Source organism: Paroedura picta, chromosome 2 (assembly GCF_049243985.1).
Source record: "Paroedura picta isolate Pp20150507F chromosome 2, Ppicta_v3.0, whole genome shotgun sequence".
NCBI classification, from domain to species: domain Eukaryota; kingdom Metazoa; phylum Chordata; class Lepidosauria; order Squamata; family Gekkonidae; genus Paroedura; species Paroedura picta.
The window spans coordinates 82,526,693-82,540,031 of record NC_135370.1 but is presented as its reverse complement, the minus strand read 5'-3'; the positions used below and the strand labels follow the sequence as shown (position 1 = coordinate 82,540,031).

General features: G+C 47.3%; 1 protein-coding gene across 4 annotated transcripts in view; it reads right to left on the bottom strand.

The window, feature by feature from the left end:
• CPT1A (carnitine palmitoyltransferase 1A) overlaps positions 1–13,339 on the bottom strand; it is a 59,898-nt gene that overhangs the window by 40,915 nt on the left and 5,644 nt on the right. For all 4 annotated transcript variants that reach the window (XR_013228246.1, XM_077321286.1, XM_077321287.1 and 1 more), the window contains exons 2-3: positions 2,173–2,326; positions 640–779 (exon numbers count right to left, since the gene is read on the bottom strand). Coding sequence is in view for 3 of the 4 variants with exons in the window: in XM_077321286.1 (XP_077177401.1) it covers positions 640–779; positions 2,173–2,313 (281 nt within the window). In the remaining variant the exon portion in view is untranslated. The remainder of the gene's footprint in view (positions 1–639; positions 780–2,172; positions 2,327–13,339) is intronic.

Here is a 13,339-nt window from a genome sequence, read left to right as displayed (position 1 = left end):
CTCTCAATCTACAAATGCTGCTTTTACATCCAATATTAGTGTTTTATTATAGGCAGTAGCAACTGCTTTCAGAACTGCCCAGTAAGCAGGTGGTCCTGAGGTCAGCCATTTTACTTCACCCAGAGAAGGGAGAGGAAATTAGCATCACACGAGTACCTGATGATCATTAATTTATTTATACCATTCATACTGCAGCTTTCTCCCCAGTAGGGGCCCAAAGCAGATTACGCTGTTGTCCATGCCATTATCGTATCCTCATCACTACAACCCAGTGATGTAATTAGACTGAGGGTCTTTAACTGGCCCAAGGTAACCGAGTAAACTTCAGTAGCAGAGAGAGGATTTGGACCTGGGTCACTCAGAAACCCAAGTGATAGATGTGAGGATTATTAAAATGAACAACATGGCAGAACACAACATTTACAAATAGACAGAATGGCCAGAGTTGGGGATGGGTAGTGAGAGCCTGTCAACTTTTCAGCAACAGGAAAATTATCATACTAGTGGCATTTCATGCACATATACGTCCTCACCAAGGATTCCTGCACTACTATTTGTGGGAAAATATGTCTAAGTGCTTGATATATAAGCGGGGGGGGGATCTGATTAGTGGGGAAAAAGAAGACTTGGTATACTTACGTTGTGTCAAGAGTTCTGTTAATTTTTGCTATTAAGCCCAATGAAGGATCTATTTTGGCATACATTGTTGACATAACTCCCACCACTACAATAAGCCAACTGGATGGACTGGCAGGGTAGACTCCTGTAATTATGCCATTCTGGAAAGAAAAGAAACCTTTACTTGTTTTATATATTCTGAAGCGTCTATTTCATTTTTCCAAGACAATTCTTGTTTTAAACAATCTCAACATAGAGGTAAATATGCCTATGTGAATATATACTGAATATATACTGACTCTAATTAAAAATTATTAGCAGACTTAAAGATTTGGGCAAAAAAGTAAAAATTCCTCTTAAGTGGAGGTGGAGAGAAAGGAATTTGCGCACAAAAGAAATTCACACTCATGCCATACCTCCTTACTTCCTGCCATGGGCCCATTATGCACGGCCGCCGAAACGGCGATTTCGGGTCACATGGAAAACGCGGAGGGGGAAGACGCGATGCACACCGGTTATGCACGGGGCGGGGCGCGACGGCGGCAAAACCCAGAGTAACTGATTATGCACGCGGCAATCCAGGCGCCGCTTCTGGTTGCGCCCCGGTCACCTGGAAGCTGCGCTTTCTTCCGCGTTTCGCAAATGCGACTTTTTTGGTGGCATGCACCGAAGCTGCGGCCGGTTGCAGCCGGCACCATGCGTTATCGGTGATTTTAGTCGCCGCCATTCCACCCCGAATGTGCGCTAAAACCCCCGTGCATAATGGGTCATAGAAAGACACACTTTAGCAAAGCAAAAGGGCTTTCAAAGGTAACAGAGGACACACTGATCACTTCATTCAGTAGAAGGAAGGAGGATTTCCTGAACTCTGGAGCTCCTGCCCCAGCTGCCTAGAGGCTAACTGTCAGATAGTGTACATAAGATAAAAAAAAACAAGCTTCTAAAAGTCTCCAAACTATTAAAGTACTTTGAAAACATTCAGCTGCAAGACTGGCAAGACAAAGAGTACATCAAAGGTGTACATGTGGTCTGATGAAGAAACTGCAAAGTTTCAGGGAGACAACAGGCTGTGACAAACAACAGAAGTATACAGGCATAAATAAATGTATATACCATTTCAGTCATTCAAGGTTATAAATATTTAAGGAAGTTCATATTACTTGGATTAAGCTACATTTTCCAAACATATAATTACCATTCAACAGTAATGCATAGGTGGAGGACCCGTTTGGAAGGATATGCTGGAGGAGGGTGTTTAACCCTTCCCCTGTCCACAAATCTTCTCTTACAAACCTCTCACCAAGGCATCCTCCCCCTAACAGCTGGACATATTTACGATTTCAGACTCTTTGGGGAGAAACATTAGGGGGCATTCAAGATGAACAGACTAAGGAAGACTTGGTGCAATGTTTCACATCCTGCCCAAAATGCCCAGAAAATGCTCCTTGCCCTCCCCAAAGCATTATGTAGTAAATGCATGGGTTTTCAACATTGTTTTTCAACATCAATTCTAGTTTGTCCTATGTACAGATTCAATCCTTAATTACTGATTACCTTGAGTCTGATGTATTTCTTCTTCCAAGAATAAAGCCCAGACAGATAGATCTGCCGGAGAGCTTCATGGCTCATACGCAGATCGATCCCATCTGGAGTTACAGTGAACTGAAATGCGACTGCTTGATGGGCTTCTGCCATGGTGAGACACTATCTGTTGGGCAAAATGATAAATATTAATAACCAATTATTTTGTGAGAGAGAATTCTTTTAAAAGGTCATAATACTAAGTTGTAAAGATCAAGGATATACTGTCTTTTTACAGATGTTCAAGGAAGATACTGTCCAGGCACTGTTCTTGTGATTCAGATTATATCACAGGCATTCCTATTTTAAATGTATTATTTATTTTTTAATTTTATTTCTTTGAATTTATAATCTACCCTCTCTGCCAAAGGAGGAATCCTAGCATGGAGAATAACATAATAACAAGAGGAAACTTTTGGACAAAGGTAATATGTAACAAAAAAAGCTATGCTGCAATACAACCACATTCCCTCACTATGACCGATTATGCATGGGGTATGTAATCAGGGGTGGCAGCAGCAGGGCAGGCCCGACTGCGCACAACGCTGGCACCATCCCAGCCCTGGCCTTGCACAGCGCCCTGAAAGGCCTGTGGTAAGGGAACACAGAATTTCCACATTCCCTGGGATGCCACGGGCGCCAGCAGGGGCTAGGTTAGGCTGGCGCCATACATAATTGACCAACCTATGGTGTCCCTGCCCGTCAGTTCCATGGAGACGCAGAGCTGGTTGGGCATTCCCCCCACCCCCATCTTAGTAGGAGAGCGGCATGCCTCTTCCCTCCATTGTGCCCCCCCCCCTGCTGCCACCTCCAGGCAGCGTACCAGGCTTTCCAGCCCCCGCATTTAGTACACACGCACGCTATGCTGGGCAGTCTGCATATGCTGGGGAATTCCCTCCTCCGTGCATACACATGCTGCCCCAATGCAATGCCCAGCAGCAGCCCAGCGTGGCTGCTGCTGTGCATAATGGGTCTACCAGAATCAGATCAGAGTGTGTTTGCAACACATACAAACAACAGAACAATACAGAATTTCAAAACCCAGTATTCAGGTCAGGCACTGCTCATGAGAACTGACAGTCTATCATTTATTTAAATGTCTGTTGCTGTTGTTGTTGTTGTTGTTAGGTGCGAAGTCGTGTCCGACCCATCGCGACCCCATGGACAATGATCCTCCAAGCTTTCCTATCCTCTACCATTCCCTGGAGTTCATTTAAATTTGCACTGACTGCTTCAGTGACTCCATCCAGCCACCTCATTCTCTGTCGTCCCCTTCTTCTGTTGTCCTCAATCGCTCCCAGCATTAGGCATTTAAATGTCTAACATTTATTTTTAAAATAAACAAACAAACATTTATTTTTATAACCCGCCCTTCCTGTATAGTCAGGGTATATAATAGCATTATTATACAAATGTCAATAAAATAAAAAAAACATAAACAGTTTGTTATTTCATTCCCCCCCCAGCTAACTTAGATGGGGGTGGGTCAGGGTTCTCATAGCAGGTCTTCCCTCAGTTCCCAATAGCGAGGCTAGCACTTCTTGATAGTCTCTCAGGACCCCAAGCACAGATCTGGTGGGACAGCTCTGTCTTGCAGTCCCACCAGAACTGGTTAAAGTCCCGCAGGATTCTGATCTCTTTTGGCATATTTCCACCAGCTGGGGCCAAGGCCAAAAAGGCCCAGGTCCTGGACAATGGCAGTTTCACCTCCCTAGGGATCCTAAGTAGATTTTGGTCCACTAATCTTATTGCTCTTTGGGGAGGGGGTATGAAGGAAAATGCAGTCCCATAGATCAGTGGATCCTAGGCCATTTAGGGCAGTGGTTCTCAACCTGGGGGTCAGAATCCCTTTGGAGGTCAAACGATCTTTTCACAGGGGTTGCAGCAGGGCGAGCAGCTTTGGGTCTGGCCCCGGCTGGGTGGGGAGCAGGTAGCCGATGCTGAACAGCCCGAGGAGGCAGCCAGAGAGCGGCCTCTGCTGGGCACACACCTTGACCTGGTCCAGATGTGATGAAAAGCTCTGCTCTTGGGTCCACCTGTATTGTCTGCCTCAAATCATGGGTTTTCTTGGCTTCTCCCCCCCCCTTCTCTTCAAGGGGGAACCAAAGTGGCCCACATCTTTACTGATGTCTCCAAATCAATTGTGTCTGAGGGAGGGTGCCTGCAGATGAAAGCTCACGCCTTGAATAAATCTTTGTTGGTCTTAAAGGTGCCCCTGGACTCAATTTTTGTTCTTCCAAATCATTGGTTTTTGTTACTCAGTTAATACCCTGTCCTTCTCTCCAAGAGGTCCCCAAAGTGACCAACATCACTCCTCTTCCATTTCATCCACACAATAGCCTTGCGGGGAAGATCGAGATAGAGCATTCGTCTGTCTGGAGCAGCAGAAAAGAGTGAGATCGGCATGGTGGGGCAAGAGGCAGAACTGAACTGAGAAACCCCAGGAAAAAAAAATTATATACAATCATGAACAATGGATCTTCACGCCATTGGTCAATTTTGGTTTAATTTCTGTGAAAGAACACTTGCATAATTTTATGGTTGGGGGTCACCACAACATAAGGAACCATATAGGGCTTTAAAAGCTAATACCAAAACCCTGAATGTGATCAGTCTCCAATCTGAAGTCCAATGCAGTTGGGAGAGAGAGACTTGGAAGAAAAGAAGACAACCTTGAATAGAGTCTGAATATATAGCCTAAGGTGACCAGATTTTAACATTGGTAAAGCGGGACACCGTTGACCGGGGGGGGGGTTCTTGATTAAAAATTTGGTCTATATGGAGCAATACAAATTTTCATAGAACGCATAGAATGCAAAAATAGTATTGTAATATATATATATATATATATATATATATATATATATATATATATATATATATATATATTTAATTTCAACATAAGTACAATTGCCAGGTGCCCCCAGATGTCCCTCCAAAAGTGGGACAATCTGGTCACCTTAATAGAGCTACAACTGATGGAAGAGACAGTACCAAAGATAAACAATCTGAAGAACTGAAGGTAAAATGCAGTAGCTCACACAACATTTATATAATTTACTTCATTTGTATCCTGCCTGTCTCCCAATGGTGACCCAAAGTGACTGACATCATTCTCCTCTCCTCCATTTTACCCCCATAACAACCCTATGAGACAAACAAGGCTAAGAATATATGATTGACCCAGTGTCACCTAACAAACTTCTATGACAGAGAGGAAATTCAAACCTAGATCTCCCAAATCCTAATCCAACACTAACAACTACACCACAGCTGAAGAGAACTATTGTACAACAGTAACTCCTACCATGTCTCACATTTGAAGCCACAAAAGCCAATATCAGATACAGTAAACAATTTTTATAATGATAGGCAATGCATACAGTACTTCTTCTTTAACTGTTCATATTCACATATGGTACATCATAATCATACTTTATATATATACTAAAAATTAAGCCTGGTGTATGCAAAATACAGCGGGCACTAGCTACCCTCCTGACAGGGCCCCAGGGCACCCAGGCGGCCCTGCCCTCCCCTGCTCCGCGGGACCATTGCCTCGAGGCAGGGGAAGAAGCAGGGCCGGGGCGCCTCCTCCACGCCCCCTGTCCCACCCAAGGCCGCCTGTTTCCCACTCCCACCCCATTGGCCCCGGACTTCCAGGCTTCGGGACTGGGAAAGAGGCAGGGCCAGCAGGTCTATGACACGCCAGACCTGCCACTTCCCTGCCTCCGAAGGCTTCCCCCCACCCCAGACCTCCTGGCTTCGGGGCCAGGAAAGAGGCAGTATATAGTATATACTAGAATTAAAGCTCATTGTTCCTAAAATACAATGGGTGCTAGCAGGCGGTCCCCCTCCCCGGGGGGGTGGGCAGGGGTCTCTGGAGATGGCCCTGTAGGCTGCGGGCACATCGGCAGCTGGCCACAGCATGGCAGGGGTCCCTGAGCGTTTGGAGGGGTGGGCGGCAGGTGGATGGTGGGGAGTAAGTAGCAAGTCTGGGGCAGAGCGAGAAAGAGGCAAGGGCAGCGTGAGGCAGGGAAGCAAACCTATTGGAGCTGGAGGAGCTGGCAGGTTGGCGCAGCTCGGCGGCGGGCTCTCCATGTCGGCGGCCAGGAGGAGGACGTCAGAAGGCAGGGCTGTGTAGCGGCTGGGCGGCGGCGTCCTCATGTCGGCGGCCATTTTGGACGGCGGGCTGCAGCTCGGAGGCGGGCTCGTGGTGTCGGCGGGCAGGAGGAGGACCCCTGAAGGTTGGGGCTGGGGCGTGGGAGCGGCTCGCAGGCCGGCGGCGGTGGAGGAGCCGCGGGAGGGAGCGGCACCGCCGGCATAAGGGCGGTGGCGGCAGCCGAGGCCCGGTCGGCATGGGCAACGTGGTCGCAAGGGCGGGGACGCTGGGGGAGGCACGTGTGGGAGCGGGAACAAGCGGAAAGCGGCGGCGGCGACAGCCAAGCTCCAGGGATCAGCGGCGAGGTGCGGTGAAGGGGCGTGTTGTCCGAGGCCCTTTTGCGGGAAGTTGGGAGGTAGTGCGGCTGGAAAAGAGCAGGGCCGCCGCTTCAAAGACGCAACGTCCCTTTCCCCGCATCGAAGCGTACTGTATGGCGGCCAAGGAGGCAATGGGGAGGGGCGCTTTGCGCCCCTCCCCATTGCCTCCTTGGTCCAGGATTGACACTCGGAGGGGCTAATCAGGAGCCACCTCGCGGCTCCTGATTCACCCCTCCAAGTTTTTATCCCGGACAGAGCCCGCCCTAACTCCTCCCAACTTGCCCTTACTCTTTTAGTTAATAACCACAGAGCTGTTTACAGATAAGCAGAAGTGTCTGTTTCTCCATTAAGACTAATTAATATCAGACACTTAATTCAAGCAAGTTTCATTACACACATAATTGATGGGATTTTGGGGAAGATGGTGGTCAGAAATGGGAAATCAAATATTTTCAGTAGAAAGTAATAGAAAAGTATGCTCATGTTTGTAATAAAATTAAATCAAAATATATATGTGACAAACAGGAAGACACTGATACTAAAGAATGCTGCTTCTTCCTGGCATTAAAAACTGATCCTTATTAACATTCGAAAAGAGTATTAGATCCCCTTGTGGTACGTTCTTGCATACAAATTCAAGAGTTGTAAAATACAGTTATGATATAAGGCTATAGGCATATGAAGAATTGGTTTTTATACCCTGATTTTAACTACCAGGAGTCTCAAAGTGGCTTACAATTGCCTTCCTTTCCTCTCCCCTGTTAGGTAGTTGAGGCTGAGAGAGGTCTGATAGGACTGGTCTGTGAGAACAGCTCTAACAGGACTGACAACCCAAGGTCACCCAGCTGGCTGCATGTGGAGGAACGGAGAATCACCAGCTCCCATTCTTAACCAGCTCACCAAACCTTAAAAACATGGCAACTTGATGCATAATACATACTGAGACAAAAAGTCCCAACGTCACAGAAAAGCAAGAGGATACAAACAGATGGATGATGGATCTGATTCATCTGGGCTATTCTTAAAATGGAGACATGTGTGAGAGAGGGAGACAGCAACTAATCCAATTAACCTTAGACTGCAATTCTATGCAGATATACCAGAGAGTTTAATTGAGAGGGAATTACATTTAGAGGGAATTACTTCTGAGAAATGTTCACAGGATTGGGATATTCATATCTCTTGAGATCACTCCATTGCTTTGTAACAAGCTTTTAATAGTCTGCTGCAGAGCATTTTCCCTGCCTCCACATTTCTGAAGTAGTCACATGGTCATCCAGAAAAGTAGGTAAAAGGGTACAGCGTTACAGAGCATGCGTCTTGATTTAGAAATGCAATTCTCTTCGCTGCCAGGAACGCAGAAGCTACAGGAAATTACTCATATAGAAAGAAGAGGAAACATGTTTATTTGGGCTGGAGTAGTCACATTTGTATACCTGGGTACAATTCTTGCTAAGAAAATTATAAAATATGAGCTATAAAAGCAGGGCTTGACACAGTATTTTCATTTGCAAACCTTCATAGTTTTGGAGCTGCCTATATCAGAAATATACATTCTTAATAATTTCCTCTGTTCACATTCCAATGTATTGTAAAGAAGGGGGTGGTTGGGGATCATTGATTTGATCGAAATAAATTTTAACAGGACAGAGAAATATCTCTTTGTTGTCTGTCTTTTTATAGTGCCTCACATTTCCCTGAGAGGCTGAAGACAACTCTCAAGAATAGTATACAAAGCAGCACAGGATCCTGTAGAGACAGGAGGAACTGTGGGAATCCCCCCTCCCCTCCCCCAAGCACTTACTCCTTTGGGCCAGCAGTCACTTGTCTGCTCATGCAACGTGAGCAAGGATCCAACACATGGTATTATGAAAGAGTCAAAGAAAATAGGAACGAATTTCAGTGCCATTCCTTTGGGCAGAGGTGGCCAAACTGTGGCTCACGAGCACTGGTAGGGACTCATGGGAATTGTAGACCAGTGGTCCCCAACCTCCGGTCCAGAGACCGGTCCTGGTCTGTGGATCAGTTGGTACCGGGTCACGGCTCCTCCTCCCTGGCTGTTGCCTCGCGGGCTGCCCTGCCATTCTGTTGCCAGCTCACCTTTGGTGCTCTCCAGCGGCCGCCATGGCTGGGGCTCCCCCTCTGTGTGGCACTGCACAGCTGCTGCTGGCAGCATCCCCCAGAGGGTGGTGGGAAGTCAAGGGCACCGGTGGGAAAGCAAGTGGAGCAGGGGCTCAGGCAGCGGCGACGTCCCTTGGCAAAAGACTACCCCCCTCCGGGCCTCAGTAAAATTATCAAGAGTTGACCAGTCCCTGGTGATAAAAAGGTTGGGGACCACTATTGTAGACCATGGACCTCTGGAGAGCCACAGTTTGGTCACCCCTGCCTTAGGGGAATTATTTAAACTGTTTAACTGAACAGAGATGGGATGTCTATCAATTTCTGCAGTACAGAAAGTATCTTTTATTTTAAAAAGACATCCAATTTGGATCCAACAGCAGCCTAAATCCATTATTGTTTTACAATATAATAATTTTTTTAAAGATGCTAAAACAAATTCCTAGCCAATACAAAACAGTAAAGGTTGTAGTGTAAAAGAAACAGAACATCTCCTTACTTGACCTCCATCAATGCACACCAATATGTTTGTCATTCTGTTACCAAGAACAATGGTTATCCTTTAACCCAGCTTGCCCCGACCAATAAACCCTATGAAGAATAGCTTATCCTTCTGTAACCAACTTTTCACCTTTACTATGGCAGCAATAAAATGGTATGCAGTGAGTCAAAGCTTCAAAGAAAATCTGGAATAAACCTACTAGACAACAGGGTTGTGCAGAAAACATCCACACTGAAATGAGGCCAGGAATTATATACAAGATTTTCTACTAAAAAAAAAAATCAGGACTCATTGAACACTATAGAACTTTTTTGCATACTGTCAGTTTCAGGGGTAGGGAGGGGGGGTAGACTATACTTCCACAATGTTTGCCAAATTTGAGACTGTAAGATTTTTAAATGTCCAGAAAAACAGCAGCAATGTGTTCAATTTGTAAGCTAACTGTTAGGAACGTGCAGAGGAGATGATGCAAAATCTCTCAACAACAAAGAGACTTATTATTAAATATATATGACAAAAGTCGGCTCTGACTAACAAACACTAATGCCACAAGATGTTACTTAACTTGTAAATAACTCTCTTTTTTGCTACACTGGCCTCCTCACCAATGACATTTTATCTGATAATTAAATTCGTTATACTTCCCAAAATTTTGATGTTCTGCTACAGAGTTTTCAGCAATGAATTTCACCCTTAACTAGAAGTAAGCTGCACTGGATACAATGGAATTATGACATTTCTGAGGGGTAAAGTTATTCTATGGGGCACCACATAATAGTTTTAACAAAGAGAAATTCTAGGAGGTAAGACATTAACATCATCTTTTTAACCTATCCATATTAATAGTGTTTCTTGCAAGATACAGAACAAGATTTATATCTGTACCATATAAATAAAACGGTAAGGGTGGTGGTGGGAGGAACTGGGACTCATTGCCTAACTGCCAATCAGGTAGGCTGTTCCATTCCTGATTGGCCATCCATCCAATGAATGGCCAATCAGGTACGATGTCCTGCCCCTAGCCGCATCCCCCTCCAACTACTTCCGTATGGAAGAAGTGGCTGCCTGCAGTAAGCTAGGCATACAATGGGAGCTGGAAAGGAGTGGGAGGGACTGGGATTGCGGGCCCAGTGAGGGGGAAGGGAGAGGGAGCCCCATACGAGCATTTGCCCCCACCCTGAGCTGGCCTCAGCAGAGCTGCCGGGATGGGAGGGGATGGAGAAAGAGAGTCCCCGCCAGCACTTGGCAGGCCAGCCCAGGGGAGGCAAGGCTAGCACCTGTTGTAATGTTTTATAACAGGCTTTTTTGCTAGTCTTTAACCGCTCCTGCGGAGCGGATTAAATAATAGAGTAAGGGCCCTGAGGGCGGGCCCTGTCCGGGATGAGGAAGGGTGCCCATTGGCCCCTTCCCCTGGACTGACAAGCGGAGAGCCCAATTGGGAGGTGCAAAGTGCCTCCCAATTGGGCCCTCTGCTTGTTAGTCCAGCTCCAAACCGCCAGTCAAACCGCCGGATATTTGGCCCAGCAAACACCAATCAGGAGGCGCAAAGCGCCTCAGAACTCTCCCCATCCCCCACGAGGGCAAACCTTCCCCTCACAGCGGCCATTTCTCTGCTGGCTGCCGAGATGGGAGGTAGGCCCACGGCTCCCCGTCCCTTTCCCCGACTGCGGGAGCAAAAAGGCTTCTGCGGCCCCGGCGACGGCGCTGGCCGGCTCCCAGAGCCGGCCAGCACCGTCCCCGGCCTCGCAGAAGCCTTTCTCGGTGCGGGGGGGGGGGGGAGAAAAAGGCTTCTGCGGGGCCAGGGACAGCGTTGGCCAGCTCTGTGAGCTGTCCACCGCCCTCCCTGCCCTGCAGAAGACTTTGCCGGTGGGGGGGGTGGAAAGAAAAAGCCTTCTGTGGGGCCAAGGACAGTGCTGGCCGACTCTACGAGCTGCCCAGTGCCTTCTCCTCCCCGCAGAAGCCTTTGCCGGTGGGGGGGGGAAGAAAAAGCGTTCTGCGGGGCCGGGGACAGTGCTGGGCGGCTCACAGAGCCGCCCACCACCCGCCCCGCCACGCAGAAGCCTTTGCCGATGGGGAGCTGCAGGGAAAAGGCTTCTGCCGCCTCCCCACCCTTCAGCTCTTTCCAGGGACCGGGGAGAACGACTGCTGGCTCGCAGAGCCCGCTGTCACTCTCCCCGGCCCCTGGCAAGGGCTTTCTCCTCCCCCCCCCCCCAGCCTTAAGCCCTTCCCAGGGACAGGGGAGAACAACTGCTGTCACTCTCCCCGGCCCCTGGCAAGGGCTTTCTCCTCCCCCCCCAGCCTTGAGCCCTTCCCAGGGACCGGGGGGGGCCTGTCGCTCTCCCCAGCCCCTGGGAAGGGCTTTCTCCGCCCCCCCCCACCCTACAGTCCTTCTCAGGGGCCAGAGAGCACTTTTCCAAACCCCTGGGAAGGCCTTTCTCCGCCCCACCACAGCCTAAAGCCCTTCCCAAGGGCCGGGATCGCGCTCCCAGCTACCTCGGAACGGCTTCATCCTGTGGCCGGCAAGAGCCCTTCCCAGCCGTCCGGCTACCGCTGCCAGGGTGGCTGAGAACAGCTAGCGCCCGCTGTATTAATTTTACAGCGGGCTTAATTACTAGTAACTATATAAAGAGAGAGAAAGAATGATGGAGATGTATGCTAACGTGAAAAGCCTTGCCCAAGACAGAGAAGATAAAGAGTGGAGAACTGTTAGAGGCTAATCTATGGACGAGATAAACCTGGAAGTCCTGAAATACTTTACTGTAAATTATAGACAAGATCTTTAAATGCATTTAGAATTAGGGAGCCAGTGCTGCAGACCTAAGCCCAACATCTTAGTACAGTGACAGAGATCTATACCATTAGGCAGTGGACTAACAGATACCCTAGCTAACCAGAAAACACCCAAGTAAAATATAGCAAGTCAATCAAGGACACTAATGCAGTTTATTTTGCAAACCCATGTATATTTCTATCAATAGTCTAAAAGTAAGCCACTCCCTAACCAGCTGCAGAGGTTGCTGCGCTCATCACTGTCCTATAATATGCTAAGAATGAAAACATCCATGCCTCGCTCAAAGCTAATCATATTATAAGCATGTCCCTTTTTATGCATAATTTGATTAGTTATTGATATGTGAACACTGCTCTCATATTAACATCTACAATGACACCAACATTAAACATTTATACAACATTTAGATCCAACAAGCATATCCCAGCTTCTTGTGTATCGAAACAAATTAAAAATTGGTATTTCACAACTTTTAAACTACAAACTGGCTAAGCACATCTAACTGACCCAGAGATAGTGGGCCCAGTATACCTGAGAGACCGTCTCTCTGCCTATACCCCCAAAAGAGCATTACGCTCCACCACTGCCAATTGGCTGGTGATCCCTGGCCCCAAACAAGCATGTCTGTCCTCAACGAGGGCCAGAGCTTTTCCCATCCCGGCCACCATCTGGTGGAACGAGCTTCCTGAAGAGATCAGGGCCCTGCCTGAACTCCCACAATTCTGCAGCGCCTGCAAAAGGGAGATCCTCCACCAGGCATTTGCCTGAGACCAACCACAGGGCTTCCCCACCTCTGACATCCCTTCCATGGCCTGAAGCAGCCTGACCTCTCTAGGGAATTTAGCTTGTTATGTTGTTATTGTTGGGATCACTGAAGTTGTTGTTTAGAACCTCTGTTGGGTTGTTATTGTTGTATATTGACTATGTTGTATGTTGACTCATTCCATGTATCCCCTATGTTGTATGTAAATCGCCCTGAGCCATATGGAAGGGCGGTATAGAAATCAAATCAAATCAAAAATAAATAAAAATAAAAATAAAGATAGAAGCAGAGGTTTAACTTCAGACCATCGCTAAATGGTGGTCGCAATGAACTATCATTCCCGTCTCAATGAACTATCACATCTCTAAATACAAGGTTACTCTACATATTTACTGCCTGGACATCGCTTGTCATAACTACAATTGATATGACTGGGAAAATTCTAATCTAGGCAGTCAGTGCTAATCTTGGCAGCAACTATATAATA